We start from the raw sequence: 15,425 nt of genomic DNA on the forward strand, positions 1-15,425 counted from the left end.
ATACAAGTACAAGAGTATCCAAAACGTCATTTCCTGCTATTAATGATCATAACTAGCGCCAGTTGATGTCCTCAAGCTTTTTTATGACTTCGGAGGACGTCAGGTTACGATCGGCAGGTGGCCGCAGACACTCCTGAATGATGGTCCTCCATGTTTCTCCTGCTTCCTGTTCGACGACGGGATGTTTGTCGTGTTCGGACGTCTTGGGTTGCACGATGTTGTCGACGAAGGACTGCAGAGTGGTATCCTCTACCGCGTCATGAAACACCTGCCCGGAATAGAGATCATTAGCAATTGTATGAATAATAAAATTAGAGGTCGTTTCTTTTACATAGAAGGGATTCAAGCACAATTCTTATCATCTATGATAATGATTTAAGTGACTGTATATGTAGCACTATTTCTGCTGATTTCTTACCTTCTGCTCATACCACACCTCCCACATCATCAGTCCGAGTGCGTACATGTCAGATCGGCTGTCATACGTCACACCTTCACGCAGGACTTCGGGAGGTAAGTAGACGTATGGCCCTGCTGGACCGCTGTAGTCATCCGGGGACAGGTGAAGTGCCCTCGGCTCGCCCACGTGCGCCAGCTTGAATCTGTCGCTGTCCTGCTCGCCCTGTACAACCTTTAACAATAAAAGTTGAAATTCGAGACGTTTCTTTGAAAAGTAACGAAATGAATAAGAACACCACAGACATAAACAAACACACACAGACATAAACAAACACACAGACAGACACACCTAAAACTATAAGATAATTGTGTCATATAAGTCCTAAAAGCCATAAATCATGCATTGCTTGTGATGTTATGGAAAGAGCTATGTTGTTGAATTAAGCCCAATGCGTACCATGACAGTATCCTGCGACAGGCCGAAGCTCACGAGTTGTTTGCTGTGCAGATACTGGAGCCCGGCACAGACGCCCCTCATGGCCGGCAGGATGTTCCGTCCGAACTTGACCATCATGATGGTAACCTTCTGAAGATGCTCCCGAAGAGAACCATCGGCTGCTTGTAGGACAAGCTGTGGTATTTCGTCCGTGAAGCAGATGCCGACGAAACGGAGGATGTTGTCGTGATTCAACTTCCTGTGGAAAATAAAAGACATGGACAGACTTTAAGGTTAATTTACACACGTTTTTGCCGATAACTGATTACTGAAGTGAATGCAGCCTGACATGTCGTTTTTCCAATCGGAATCGCAGATATGCCAGTTACCCGAATACGTTGAATTGCAGTAATCGTCTCTGTTGCATTTGTGTTAAAGAAAAGACAATGATACTATGTCTGCTGGATGTGTATATATCTAGTTAACAATGTCAACACACCTGATGGCCTTAAAGTCTCCGACGGTTGTGTCGTCCATCTGGTTCTTGTATGACTTGATGGTTGCGTCTATTATTGTCCCGTCAGACTTCGTCGCTTTCCCTTTCTTCAAGGACGTGCTGGCACCTTGGAGCGTATCTGTCAGACTTTGTGTTGCCTCACATTCCACACGGCAGGGATCCAGCAGATTGAGCTTCTCCAGCTCAAACAGGGCCAGTTTGATCTTCATACCGCTGACCTTCTCCAGAAGCGGCTGGTAGTCGGACGCTAGCTCCCTCGCCGTGCGTTGATCCTGTGCAATCCTTTCCATCAGTTCCATCTGTGCTTTCACCTTCTTTGGCAGGTTGTCTTCGAATGCTTGGAGATAGTCTTGCACCGGCTTCAGCCTTTCTTGGACGTACTTACGAATGGATTCGGCATTTTCGCGAAAGTCTTCCAGCTTCTCCATAGCTCTTTCGGCCACGTACTTGCACTTGTCAGCCTTGTATTTGTGCCTTTCTTGCTGATCGGTGTACTTTCTCTTCAATGCTTGGATCCCCATCACCGCCAACACTGGGCTTGCGGCCACCGCTCCGATGACTCCAAACGTTGCCATTAAAGGAGATGTAATCCCCAGTAGTATCTTCTCCGAAAGATCGAGATGTTCGGTAGAAAGGTCGAGCAAGTCCCGCACCCCCTTCTGCGGGCTGCGTGGATTCTGTGGCTGAAGAACGATCGATCGTCGATGCCCGCCTGGGCTGTGGAGCTCTTCCTCAACTTCTGACAGCTGTACCTCAACGTCATTCATGCCTGCGATGGTGGTCTTCATCATCCCGTCTATCTTTGTTTGAAAGTGCTTCATTTTCATCTCCCAGTCGTCAATGAGCTGCTCGAGACGTGCAGTGACGCAGGACTCTATCTGGTACTGCAGCGCTTCCCACTCCATGTCCTTCACTACCTCTGGGACCTCCGACTCCGCCCAGGACTGCATGGCTGACTCGGTTGTTTTCTCTAGCAGAAATGTGCCCACCAAGTCGACTAGCTCACGGGTGGTTTTCTCTAGCTCGGCCTTCCGGTCGCTCAGAATCTTGTTCGTGCTCTGCTGAAGGCGTTTGATCTCATCTTTTGCCCTTTCGTATCGTTTGTGGAGGTCGGAGCCGGTGACAGTGGACTTCAGCAAAAAAGATTTGATGAGGTGTAATGCGCGCCAAACCATATACCATACCCAACTGCAAATAAAAGACAGCATCGTTGATTAGACACTAATGAAGCAGAAAGCACTCCGTGATAATGTGTACTATGTTACCATACAATATCATCAAGATGTCTATCGCTAACGTTAGTATAACGGATCTTTATCTGACGCATGCCTACCTCCATGAAAGCTGTATCTTCACTTGAAAAGTGCGCGGGATGAGGTCTTCAATTCCCTTGATAAGGATCGCCAAGTCGTCGGCCACGTATCCCGCCTCAAGGTCTCTTGCTGCTCGTTCGGTGTTCATAAAGAACACCTGGTGGTCTTGTAAACCGGACCAGCAGGCCCGTAACTTCCTAAAGGGCATTGAAAGGGAAATACTAGGAACCAAGCACTGAATTACAAAATATCGCCATATAGAAATTACTGAATTGTATCTTTGTTACAAAAATGTTGCACCTGATAATATCCTGTTTGACTTTATCTGCTTCCTCTGCCCCGTGTCTCTCGACGATGTCCCACCTGTTACAAACGAAGATGGCGCTGGCAGGATTGATGGACTGTAGCTTGCCCTGCTTCCGCGAATTCCGGGCGTCCTTCAGAAGTTTCTTAAGCTGAGGGGGTGCAAACAAAAATACAAATGTTGTTGCTGTAAGATGTTTACAATTAAGGGAACCACACCAGCTAAGGAGCTTGCGATTAACCGGACAAAGTGGAGAGACTTGAAGAAAGACTGACTGCAGCTGCAGGGTGTTCAGACCACTGTAGCAGCAGAACACAGTGGACTACTACTATAATACCAATTTAGTATAACATCTAATAAGTTTTACCTTTAAACTATTTTTTTTATTCCCCCTAGTTATGCTACAAATAACCTAATTGCCTGGATTGTGTAGTTGTTGGAATTTGTTGGTAATGACAAAACCTCACCCTGTCCTCCTGAACACCCCCGGCATTGTCACTCTTGATGACGTAGATGAAGGCGAACGCCTGCTGTAGATACTCCATCACTGCCGCTGTCATGACGTCAGACTCGCCGATACCGGGACTGTCCACGATGAAGATCCCACTCTGTATACGTAGAAAGGTAGACATAGAATCAAACAGAAATTTACATGTATATGCAACTCACCACACACACACACACAGATTTTGGCTTACATCACACACACACACACACACGCACACACACACACACACACACACAAACACAAACACACACACACACACACATAAACAAACACACACTCATAAAGTGCAATTGCAATTACATCGTGTTTGATGTTATCGAAGCGCTTGTCTGTTTTTTCTAAACGATAACGTTATCACAGTTTCTATAATACTAAGGACTGACAGCATTATGCGTGTTATTTATTCAGATTTGTTAACCCCCACCTTCAGATAGTCCAGTGGAAGGTAGATGTCAACCTCCTTGCACTCAGATTCCTTCTCCCGATCTGATTTCTTAAACAGATGCTCGGCGAGGTCGTCCATTCCGGCGGGAAGTGGGATGGTAACTGGAGCCTTACGTTTATCCTTGAAGTGGACGATGGCTTTCTTGTTCCCGCCGTACTGGACTTTGCAGATGACAGATGAACAGCTAAGGTGGCGTGATGGCAGAAAGTCTTCTCCGAGCAGGACGTTGATCAGACTGCTCTTACCAGACGATGTCTCTCCTGAAGTTAAGATATATTCAATATTTGACCTTCATGAAAAATGCGGACTATATTTACCGCGTATCGACATGAAAAATGGTTTTTGGCCTGTCTCAAGAACCTCTTGACGGATTGTAATGATATCTGGGTATATGTGGGTAGGTCTTGTGCCGTAGCGTTTGTCTGTATGTGTGTGTGTGTGTGTGTGTGTGTGTGTGTGTGTGTGTGTGTGTGTGTGTGTGTGTGTGAGTGTGTGTGTGTGTGTGTGTGTGTGTATTTGTGTGTGTGTGTGTGTGTGTGTGTGTGTTGTGTGTGTGTGTGTGTGTTTGTGTGTTTATGTGTGTGTATGTGTATGTGTGTTCGTCTCCAAGATACCAAGTAACTAAAAACGACTGGATGGGTCGGTTTTATATTTGGCGTGTTGGTATGTTGTGGAAAAAAAGAGGAAATTCTTAGATTTGAGGCCCATTGGGGGCTTTCCTGGGTACATGTATTGCAGCGAAATTTCTGTTTATGGACGTTTGAGTGTCAGCTAGCTTTTGACATCAGCACAAATTTAGGGGATATAGGCTTAACACCCGACCCCGACTCCAGCAGCCACTTTTGGAACTGGCGCTTTCAAAGAGGAGAACTGAATAAAGGAAGGACGGATTTTCATCATTTTTGGTATGCAGGTAGCTTAGACAACAATGTACACAATGAAATGCAGGTTATGCAATAATGACTTGATTTGCGTGATAAATGAGGAAATTGTATAGCTCTAGTGTTTTTTCATCCCAGGACAATACACACCTGCCACAAGAATTGGACAATCAGTAGACTGTAACTTCTCCAAGTGGTCGGCCATCTTGGTTTTGTGGTCCGCGGTGTCTGGTTCGCATTCGAGTTGCGCCAGAATCTTCGCATCACAGGTGTCCAGAATTTTGTGCATCTCTTCGAGTAACCCCTGAAGGCGCCTTCGAGCGCTGTCGTCCTTGTCCTTAAGATCCGACACAACATGAAGTACCTACAGAAATGTCAGAAAATACATCTCTGTAGAACGTCAAAAGCTTATACGGTACGTGTATGTGGATGACGTTTTGATATGTGAGGTAGTGATGAGTACGAGGATGAGCACTCGTAAATTTGAGATGATCCAGGTATTTGTAATTTTTTCACAGAACACCCTTGGTGCAGTATATACTCTCCATAAGCCATTGTTACCTCCATGAAAAATAGATATTTAGTTTTGGGTTTAGTTTGTCTATGTATATGTGTATGTTTGTACGTGCTTCCGCAGCGATAAATTAAAAATCTTCGGATGGATTGTGATGATATTTGATGTTGTAGATTTGATGGGTAGATGTTGCGGACACGAAGGTTAAGGTGGATTTTGCCCCCCCCCCTGTCGGCCGACCTTTGTACTGCTGCAGCACTTCCGGGTTTTGGATATTTTGTCTTGGACGTGCTATGGTTTAGATTTTCTAGTGGCAAATAGATTTTGGTATAAAGAGGAAGCGGTGTAGGTTTTGGCCCCCGAGCAGCTTGCTCTGGAACTACAGGGATGTTTTTGTTCAAATCTTTCAAGGATAACTTAACAAAGGAACGACGAATTTCCATGATATTCGGTATGCAGGTAGCATGTTTAGAAATATACACAATGAGATGCGAATAATGCAAATTAGGACTTAATTTGCACATTCAACGATGAAAATCTATAATGCGATCCTTTTCCATCATATGACTTAAATATTTGTAGCTTATGTAATTCATGACTGTTGGTAAATTTACAGATACCAGTTATGGAAATGAAGGGAGAAATTTGTCCTTCAAATCACAGCTTAGGGGTTCCAATTCACAGCCAGAGTTATTGTTCGCCGTAAGTATAGCCCCTGTGTGTCCCCTGGTCAAGTTACCATTAAAGCACTTGTTCCTCCGGGGCAAAAGGGGTGATAGATATTGCGAACACCATCGATGGAAATAAATCGTACTACTTACAGCCATCTTTGCATAATCAATGAGACATAATGAAACAAGAAATCTACGATAGCTCATGGAGGTATGGAGTCTCCGAGCTCCTGTTGATTACGTGGTTCGAAAGTGCAAGCGATATCGAACCAGTTCTTCCATTGGTCGTGACAGAGAAGACAGACGCTGTGTACAATATTGACAGATTCATTGCAGAGTGGATCTTTCGACAAGCACAATGAACAGTGGACTATTGCTTAACGTCCCGTCATAAGGACTGCAACCCTTCCAGTAGGGCATGTCGGGTGAGCGACACAGCCGGGATTCGACCTCACGTCTTCTTGGTCCAAAGACAGGGTCACTAATCACATTGGATTACGCATGCTACCATGAAAAAAGTAAAAAATGTCGGTTGGAATCGTTGGTGAGATAACGAGTAATCATACAAGCGCACGATATCAAAACATAACTCCCCAATGCCATGGATCGATCGATTCGATGAGCCTAGCAATGCCTTGGTACAAATTGCCAGTGGCGGTGTAAGGATTGTGGCCCGACCGGGCGGGCTCTGAAGTTGGGAGACAATCTGGAGCACGCTCGTGTCCCAAATTAGCCCGGCAGCCGCTGGGAGTCCCTGCAGCTGGGGCCCCGCCCTTAAGGAATAAGTGACTAAACCAGAACTATATGCTGTACCATTACATAGTATAATGATAATCATTAACTAGGACTCTTACTTAGCATATTCATATAAACCATAGTAGAAACATATTATTTGTCACACTATTTGCCATTAACGGAAAACGATCGTGGCTGTTGGATTGTAAATTATAAAAACTTCACCTCTCTGCTTTCTGGTTCTGCTCCTTGCTTCAGGTGTACGTGTTGGCGAAATCTTTGGCGAATTTCTGGGAGGCCTTGCAGACCGTCGATCGGGATGTTGTATCGTGCAGAAATCCTCCTGGCCGCCTTCACATTGCAGTTTGCAATGACCTCCTCTGTTAGCCCCTCTCCATATTCACCTTGGGTGGTAGCTGTACCTTCAGCCATGCCTGCCTTTGAGAAAAAGCGCTGATGAGATAAATCCAAACAATGCTGTGTGAAATGTATTCTTGATTTGCCCTCAGACTAGTAAAGCAATTAAAATGATTGCCGTACGAATATATATTGTATTGTTCGCATCGCCACAGCTTGATATTAAGTTACATTCCTAAATGTACTGCGATGTTTACAGAAACAACTGACCGCTATTGTGTTGCCTTGTGGGCCAAAAGTCACGCAATGAGAACCCACCGCACAGAAGTGAAAGTACTTATAAAGCGCTGACTGACTCCGGTGGGTCACTAATGCTCATCATTCACTCATCATCAATCTTCATGCTCACCACAAATGTTGTTATGTTATTCCTTAATGAAAATCAGCACAACTACATGTATTAGATTTACCTTTGACTTTCGTGGGTAGTCCGGGTACAAAGGGTGCAAAGCGCATTGTGAAACTTAATTCACTGTAAAGCGTCATGTGGGGGTAGGCATTCACTCATTTACTCAATCTTCATCTTCGTGTTCATCATAAATGTTGTTATATTTTTCTTAATAGAAATCAGTACAATTATTAGACTTACCTTTACCCTTCGTTGGTAGTCCGGGTACAAATGATGCAAAGCGCCTGTGAAACTTAGTTCACTGTGAAGAGTCATGTGAGGGGTGGGGCACCAGCTGTTCTACCTGATTGGGTTCCAATGTCCTTGCCGGCATGCCGTGACCGCGTGACCTAGAGGGCCTACTCGACGCCGAGTGAACAAATACGCGTACAGATATCAGTTATCAGCTATTCTACTGTTGGTTATGAGCATATAGCCTGGTATCCAAACCTATTAAAGCTGCCGAGTCTCCTCTCCGCAAATATTAATCATGTTTCACTTTCAGTGTTTACACACACATGGAGAATTCTATTGTTTGCTCTGACGTCAATTGCTGTGGGTCAGACGGCACCACGCCTTCTTTTAAGCGTGAGCAAATATTCCAGATGTTTCTCGTTTAAGCGATCTAGAACTTTCATGATGGAACATAGATGCTCATTTACCGAAACGGCCCCGACTCTGAAGGTGGCGCGAAGTGGCTGCCTACTGAGCCTGGTGGATCAACTGCCTCATGTGTTGTAACAACACGGGAGCCCCTATCATTAAAGTACTCGTGTTAAATTTGTGAAGTCTCCCCCTGGCACCCAAAACAGGCACTGCAGATCTCGTGCGCTGATTGGCTATACCTAATTCAGGTATCTGAAGCTCATCCCGATGATGCCTGGGGCTAGGGGAAATGTTGTGTTTCCGGTTTGAGTCCTAAAATATTATGGTCGGTAGAAAGAGATTCTCTTATTTCTTATTCATTTCTTTTTTTTTAGATTTCGGCCAAAGTGATTCAATAAATACAGTTTAGCAAAGTAAAACTGAAATAACATATTTCTAACATCATAAACTGCTTTTTTTCATAATTTCTTTAATTATAGTATTTAGACCATGTGTGAAATGCCAATATCAAGATTACAACATTCGTGAGAAGTCCTGATAACACATTAAGATTACATGTATATATGTCACCCAGCTTACTGTCCAGACTGTCCATGGTGCTGAACTGACGATCAGGAGTACATACATGCTTTGCAACGTACATGTGATAGCTGACCTACCAGTCCTACCTCTTACATGTAGATTAGTGTATAGAAATTGAATATCTATATTACATGTATAAGAAAACTCTAGATGGCCAATTGGAGAAGTTTATCTCAGGTGAGCACACTGCTGGAAAGTAAAGGATGCAGTCATCCCGTTAATGTGAACACTAATATCACACAACATTATATTACAATGAAACAATGAAGTCAGATTTACATTTGGATATTCTAGATTACTGGAAGAACAAGATAAACGTTTTTCCTACTAAACTGATACAGGACTTGATGACTCTACATGTTACAAACCTTTGTATGGGAAATGTCTAGTTGATACAGTAGCATTCTCCTACTCAGACCCAAACCCTCTCGGTGATTTGTGAACTTAGGCCGCGGGTAGGGGTCTGCGTAGGAGAATGTACCTAAGCAAAACAGCAGTTTTGATGATGCGTTTAAGGATACCTAAAACTTCGTATTCTGCCATTAATGATCCTTACTAACGCCGTGAAGCTGTTGCATGGCTTCGGATGACGTCAGGTTACGATCGGCAGGTGGTCGCAGACACTCCTGGATGATGGTGCTCCATTTTGCCCCTGCTCCCTGTTCGACAGTGACGTGTTTATGGGGCTTGGACGTTTCCAGTTGCATGTTGGTGCCGATGAAGGATTGTAGAGTCATACTTTCTTCTGCTTTCTCAAATACCTATCACAGTATCAGAAATGGATGACAATCAGTGGAGGATATCATTTGAACGAAATGTGTCTGAAATTTACAAAGTTTGTTTCTTGTATATCAAAGAATGTTAAACAAGTTTTCTATCATCTAGTGTGATATAAGAATTGGAAACCCTCACCCGTTTTGATAGAATCAAAGGTTCTGGCTTACCTTCTGCTCATACCACACCTCCCACATCATCATGCCCAGTGCGTACATGTCAGATCGGCTGTCATAAGCCACGCCTTCACGCAGGACTTCGGGAGGTAAGTAGACGTATGGCCCTGCCGGACCGCTGTAGTCATCCGGGGACAGGTGGAGTGCCCTCGGCTCGCAAACATGTGCCAGCTTAAATCGGCTGTCTCCACCGTCACGATCGACGACCTGTAACAACAAAGGTAGAGATCAAACTTAAGTTTCTCAGAACAATAAGATGACGGGCGACTGCGCTACCATCTGTTTATACAGAAAAAAAAGATTGTGCTCTGTGAATCCGTACAAGTCAGAGGTGATTGCTCATAACGTTAGAGAAAGACATTTTTAGTTGTGGGATCGTATCAGTACTGGGTACTTACCAGGACAGTATCCTGCGACAGGCCGAAGCTCACGAGTTGTTTGCCGTGCAGATACTGGAGCCCGGCACAGACGCCCCTCATGGCTGGCAGGGTGTTCAGTCCGAACATGGCGCTAACCTTGGGGCCCTTCTGTAGATACTCCCGTAGACAGCCATCTGCTGCTTGTAGGACTTGCTGTGGCAACTCGTCGATAAAACAGATACCAATGAAACGGAGGATATTGTCATGCATCAACTTCCTGCAAAAAGAAAGACATTGATAAAGATCAGACACATCTCTTCTGCACCGATAATTCATCATTGAAAATGTTGCAGCTGGGCTGGGCATCTCCTTCCTTCATCTGAAACTTAGTTGTCGTACTGCTGGTGGCATTGGTGATAGACAAATAAACAAGGCAATCAGAGATGGCAGACTTCATCCCCTCTGAAAGGGCAGACCCTCTCGTGAGGGCAAGCGCTCGCTTGTAGAACACACAGAAGCTGCACTACAGACACGCACCGTGAATGCCCTATGCTTGACATGGATTTATCTATCTTTTAATACATGTCAACATACCTGACGGTGGTAAAGTCGCCAACCGTTGTACCGTCTATCTTCGTCCTGTATGACTTGATAGTGGCGTCCATTTTGCTTCTGTGAGTTGTCAACACTTTCCCCTTCTTCAAGGATATGTCGCCGCGATGAAACTTGACGGCATCGTCTACTTCAGCGCATTTCACACGGCAGGGATCCAGCAGACTGAGCTCCTCCAGCTCAAACAGGGCCAGTTTGGCCTTCATACCGCTGACCTTCTCCAGAAGGGGCTGGTAGTCGGACGCTAGCTCCCTCGCCGTGCGTTGATCCTGTGAAATCCTTTCCATCAGTTCCAGCTGTGCTTTCACCTTCCTCGGCAGGTTGTCTTCGAATGCTTGGAGATAGTCTTGCACTGGCTTCAGCCTTTCTTGGACATACTTACGAATGGATTCGTCATTTTCGCGGAAGTCTTCCAGCTTCTCCATGGCTCTTTCGGCCATGTACTTGCACTTGGCAGCCTTGTATTTGTGCCTTTCTTGCTGATCGGTGTACTTTCTCTTCAGTGCTTGGATCCCCATCACCGCCAACACTGGGCTTGCGGCCACCGCTCCGATGACCCCAAACGTCGCCATTAAAGGAGCTGTGATGCCCAGGAGAATCTTGTCCGACAGATCGAGATGTTCGGTGGAGAGATCAACAAAGTCCCGCACCCCTTTCTTCCGCTGTGGTTTCGGTGGCTGGAAAACGGCCATAGAGCGATGTTCGTCTGGGTTGTTAAGTTCGTCTTCGATTTTAGAAAGGCGTACTTCAACAGTGGACGTACCTTTGATAATGATGGCCATCATTTCATCTGTCTTCGATTGAAAGTGCTTCATTTTCATCTCCCATTCGTCAATGAGCTCCTCGAGACGTGCACTGGTGCTGGACTCTATCTGGTACTGCAGCACGTCCCACTCCATGCCCTTCACTACGTCTGGGACCTCAGACTCCGCCCAAGACTGCATGGCTGACTCGGTTGTTTCTTCTCGCAGAAATGTGCCCATCGACGCTACGAGTTCACCTTTGACTTCCTCTAGCTTTTCCTTCTGGCCAGCCATCATCGTGTCTGCATTCTCCTGAAGGCGTCTGATCTCATCTTTTGCTCTGTCGTATCGCTGACGTAGTTGAGTGCTGGTCACAGCGGATTTTGTTAGAAACGAATTGATGTAGTGCAATACGCGCCCAACCAAATGCCTTATCCAGCTGAAAATAAGGTGACGCCATTATTATTAGGACACCAAGGCGACAGAAAAATACACTAAACGCTGACCTTCATCATCATAATTGAAGATAATGCTGCCTTTTCTTCAAAGAACTGACTGGAAAGGTACATTCATATACTCGATGACATGATCATTATATACTATGATCAAAATGTTTTCTACAACATCTTAGTATATTTTGACATTATAGCCCATCCCAACATAGTAAAAACACATACTTCCACGAGGGATGTGTCTTCGCCTGAAGGGCACGTGGGATGAGCTCTTCAATCCCCTCGGCAAGCCTCGCCAAGTCGTCGGCCACGTATCCCGCCTCAAGGTCTCTTGCTGCATGTTCGGTGTTCATGAAGAACACCTGGTGGTCTTGGAAACCAGACCAACAGGCGCGTAGCTTCCTGTTGAAAGTTCCAAGAAATCATTCATAAAAGATTGATTTGTCATACTACAATTTCACGCAATGATGCAAAAGGTACTTGTGAGATTCGTGTAGGACAATGAATATACAACTATCACTACAAAAAAATATTGTTTGAAATGCGTCACCTTATGATATCCTGTTTGACGTTTTGTGCTTCCTCTGCCCCGTGTCTCTCGACGATGTCCCACCTGTTACAGACGAAGATGGCGCTGGCAGGATTGATGAACTGTAGCTTGTCCTGATTCCGCGATTTCCGGACCTCCTTCAGAAGCTTTTTAAGCTGAGCGAGCCAGAAGAAAAACAAACAGTGAGGATTCCCCCGGGATTTTTCCTTCGTCAAATGAGTAAAACAGGTCATCTGAAAGCCTTACGAACCATTCGTCTCTCTGCTATTGAGAAATGTTAAGGCTGTAAGGTGCTTGCAGGAGAAGGTGCTTCATGTTATAATCAGTTACATTTGTTCTGTAGCTTTGTTACAACCACAACTGCTGGTTATACTTATTTGTTGGCAAATAACACATTTCGATGGTAATGAAATTAAACCTCACCCTGTCCTCCTGAACACCTCCAGCATTGTCACTCTTGATGACGTAGATGAAGGCGAACGCCTGCTGTAGATACTCCATCACTGCCGCTGTCATGACGTCAGACTCGCCGATACCCGGACTGTCCACAATGAAGATCCCGCTCTGTAGCAAGAACAGGAATGTAGAAACTTTAAGAATGTTATGTAAGGGATATCGGACATTCTCAATCAAGATGACCGAACAGATCTATCAACGTACCACTTTATACAGAAAGAAGAATACACTCCCACCTTCAGATAGTCCAGAGGAAGGTATATGTCAACCTCCTTGCACTCAGATTCCTTCTCCCGATCGGATTTCTTAAACAGATGATCTTCGAGGTCGTCCATTCCGGCGGGAAGTGGGATGGTTGCTGGAGGCTCATGTTTATCCTTGAAGTGGACGATGGCTTTCTTGTTCTCTCCGTACTGGACTTTGCAGATGACGGATGAACAACTAAGATGGCGTGATGGCAGAAAGTCTTCTCCGAGCAAGACGTTGATCAGACTACTCTTACCAGAAGATGTCTCCCCTGAAATTAAAATGGTTAACAAACGTTTAAGGACAGTTGATCTTATTTATACTTAATCGTTTCTTGGAAGTTTCTACCAGCTCCATGACATATCCTTGTTGTTTACAGGGTTAAGTGCCTTAATCGTTTCTTGGAAGTTTCTACCAGCTCCATGACATATCCTTGTTGTTTACAGGGTTAAGTGCCTTTATGGTTCCACTAAATAGTGACAAGATAGTGACTAGATAGTCCCAAGATAGTGACTTGGATTTTCATCGTACATTTTGCTTTACTGTCCATGACAGTGCTGCATTTATTATTTTGTCATATGTAGGTAGATATGGCATACCTGCGACAAGAATCGGACAATCAGTCGATTGTAACGTCTCCAGGTGGAGGGCTATTTTAGTTTTATGATCCGCCGTATGTTGTTCTAATTCTAGTTGCCGACAAATCTTGTCATCACAGGTTTCTAGAATCTTTTGCACATCTTTCAGAATCCCCTGAAGACGTTTGCGGGCGCCATCATCTTTGTCCTTAAGATCCGATACGGTATGAAGTATCTAGACAAAGTTTAGGAAACATTAAGCCACAGTCACATGGAAAACGCAATAATGCCGCAAAGCATTTAACTAGTATTGTGTAACTTTTTGTACTGAGTAGTCACACGCGAGGGAACAAACACACACACACACACACACACACACACACACACACACACACACACACACACACACACACACACACACACACACACACACACATATATATATATATATGTATAAATGTATATTTGCTTGAGAGCCAAGGGAAACCCAACAATGCTCTTTGATAATACTTCTTTTACATACCTCATGAGCACATAGGTGAGCTTGTGCCAATATTGTTGTCAAGGTTGTATGTACTTTAGGGGTAAACTTGTCCTAGCTAGTAGAGCAAGTACCAATAATAGGCATTATAATTGTTACACTATGATTGAAAAGTAAGTCGCTGTAACTATCAAGACTGTTTTGACGCCAAGTTGCCTATAATTATCAATTGAACTGTCGGAAGGCCAAACAAAGGGCCACCGAGGAAAACTTATCATTCCCGTAGCAAAGGTCAGGGATATACGTGTTTGCACGGCTAGCTAAGATAAGAGAACAAATAATACGCTAACGTAGTGTTGCCTTTTTGGGTGTCAATATCATGCTATAGAATACAGTGAACACACCTAGGTCTAGACACTTATCACCAATCTTGTAAACATGTCAGAAAGAGTGCATATGGCAACATTTTAACCACAAATTCACATATGTGAGCCATATAGGTAATCATATAACATCCCGCACATTTCCGTTATTTTTGTGCGTATTCGTTAGAAAATTTCAATATTATCTACCTCTTTGTGTATCTGTTTTCCCCCCTGCCTCATGTGTAGACGGAATCGCTGTCTCATTTCACCGATGTTTTTCAGATCGTCAATTGGGATGTGGTGATTTGTAGATATCTTCCTGGCTCGTGTGATGTTGCATTTTGCGATGACTTCTTCTGTCAGCTCAATTTCCTTTTCACAGCCATCCTGGACGGTGGTGGTACCGTCGGCCATGTCTGTCTGGAAGAAAAAAACATGGCATAAGTCCAAAATTATTGTTGTAATTAAAATGAAAGTCACAGTAAAACAAATTGACTGAAACCAATACGCTGTTTACCACTAGTTAGGGTGGAAAGTTTACGTAATGTATACTCGTACATTTTCCCAATCCATGCAGAGAGGGATGATAGAAGCCATATGGTACGCCGCCGAGAATCCAATGCATATCTTATATGCTAGTTAGCTCTACAACGGTCTACAGCCCTGCGTATTCAAACATTGTTTTGCAATCCCGAAAGAAGTCATTAAGTTTAGCTAAACCATACCTCAGCGTTCGCGGGTAGTTGAAGACAGTGTGCGGCGGCGCTAATTTCAGTGATGAAGCATTCTAGAGTAAAGTGTAAAATGCTCCTGGTGGTATGAGCTGTTGCGACCTAATTGGATGCCAATGTTTCATAGCCTTGCACGTGATTGGATAACAAACATGAACATCCGTTGGTAGCTATGCATTGGAATTT

The 15,425-nt window shown here is 44.4% G+C and overlaps 2 protein-coding genes across 2 annotated transcripts; both read right to left on the bottom strand.

Moving 5' to 3' along the window:
• Nucleotides 1-52: 52 nt before the first annotated feature.
• On the bottom strand, nucleotides 53-7,155 carry LOC136431961 (uncharacterized). The gene is made up of 10 exons (XM_066422971.1): nucleotides 6,949-7,155; nucleotides 4,954-5,167; nucleotides 3,902-4,182; nucleotides 3,437-3,577; nucleotides 2,966-3,120; nucleotides 2,686-2,862; nucleotides 1,335-2,540; nucleotides 857-1,094; nucleotides 419-622; nucleotides 53-268 (listed from the first exon to the last, which is right to left on the bottom strand). The coding sequence occupies exons 1-10, from the start codon at nucleotides 7,153-7,155 to the stop codon at nucleotides 53-55; spliced, it is 3,039 nt and encodes a 1,012-aa protein (XP_066279068.1).
• A 2,103-nt stretch (nucleotides 7,156-9,258) lies between these two features.
• On the bottom strand, nucleotides 9,259-15,333 carry LOC136431962 (uncharacterized). Its single transcript, XM_066422972.1, has 11 exons — nucleotides 15,234-15,333; nucleotides 14,716-14,928; nucleotides 13,684-13,897; nucleotides 13,075-13,355; nucleotides 12,806-12,946; nucleotides 12,383-12,537; nucleotides 12,058-12,234; nucleotides 10,620-11,819; nucleotides 10,065-10,302; nucleotides 9,661-9,873; nucleotides 9,259-9,477 (listed from the first exon to the last, which is right to left on the bottom strand). The coding sequence occupies exons 2-11, from the start codon at nucleotides 14,920-14,922 to the stop codon at nucleotides 9,259-9,261; spliced, it is 3,045 nt and encodes a 1,014-aa protein (XP_066279069.1). The 5' UTR covers nucleotides 14,923-14,928; nucleotides 15,234-15,333.
• Between the last annotated feature and the right edge of the window lie 92 nt (nucleotides 15,334-15,425).

Source organism: Branchiostoma lanceolatum, chromosome 4 (genome assembly GCF_035083965.1).
Source record: "Branchiostoma lanceolatum isolate klBraLanc5 chromosome 4, klBraLanc5.hap2, whole genome shotgun sequence".
Lineage (NCBI taxonomy): Eukaryota > Metazoa > Chordata > Leptocardii > Amphioxiformes > Branchiostomatidae > Branchiostoma > Branchiostoma lanceolatum.

Excerpts from the sequence above, each read along its gene's own strand:
- LOC136431961 (XM_066422971.1), bottom strand. The coding sequence starts at position 7,155 with ATGGCTGAAGGTACAGCTACCACCCAAGGTGAATATGGAGAGGGGCTA. Across the intron at positions 4,183-4,953 it reads TTGTCCAATTCTTGTGGCAG|GAGAGACATCGTCTGGTAAG; the intron begins GTGTGTATTGTC and ends TCTTAACTTCAG. Across the intron at positions 269-418 it reads AGGTGTGGTATGAGCAGAAG|GTGTTTCATGACGCGGTAGA; the intron begins GTAAGAAATCAG and ends TATTCCGGGCAG.
- LOC136431962 (XM_066422972.1), bottom strand. The coding sequence starts at position 14,922 with ATGGCCGACGGTACCACCACCGTCCAGGATGGCTGTGAAAAGGAAATT. Across the intron at positions 10,303-10,619 it reads GGCGACTTTACCACCGTCAG|GAAGTTGATGCATGACAATA; the intron begins GTATGTTGACAT and ends TTCTTTTTGCAG. Across the intron at positions 9,478-9,660 it reads AGGTGTGGTATGAGCAGAAG|GTATTTGAGAAAGCAGAAGA; the intron begins GTAAGCCAGAAC and ends ATACTGTGATAG.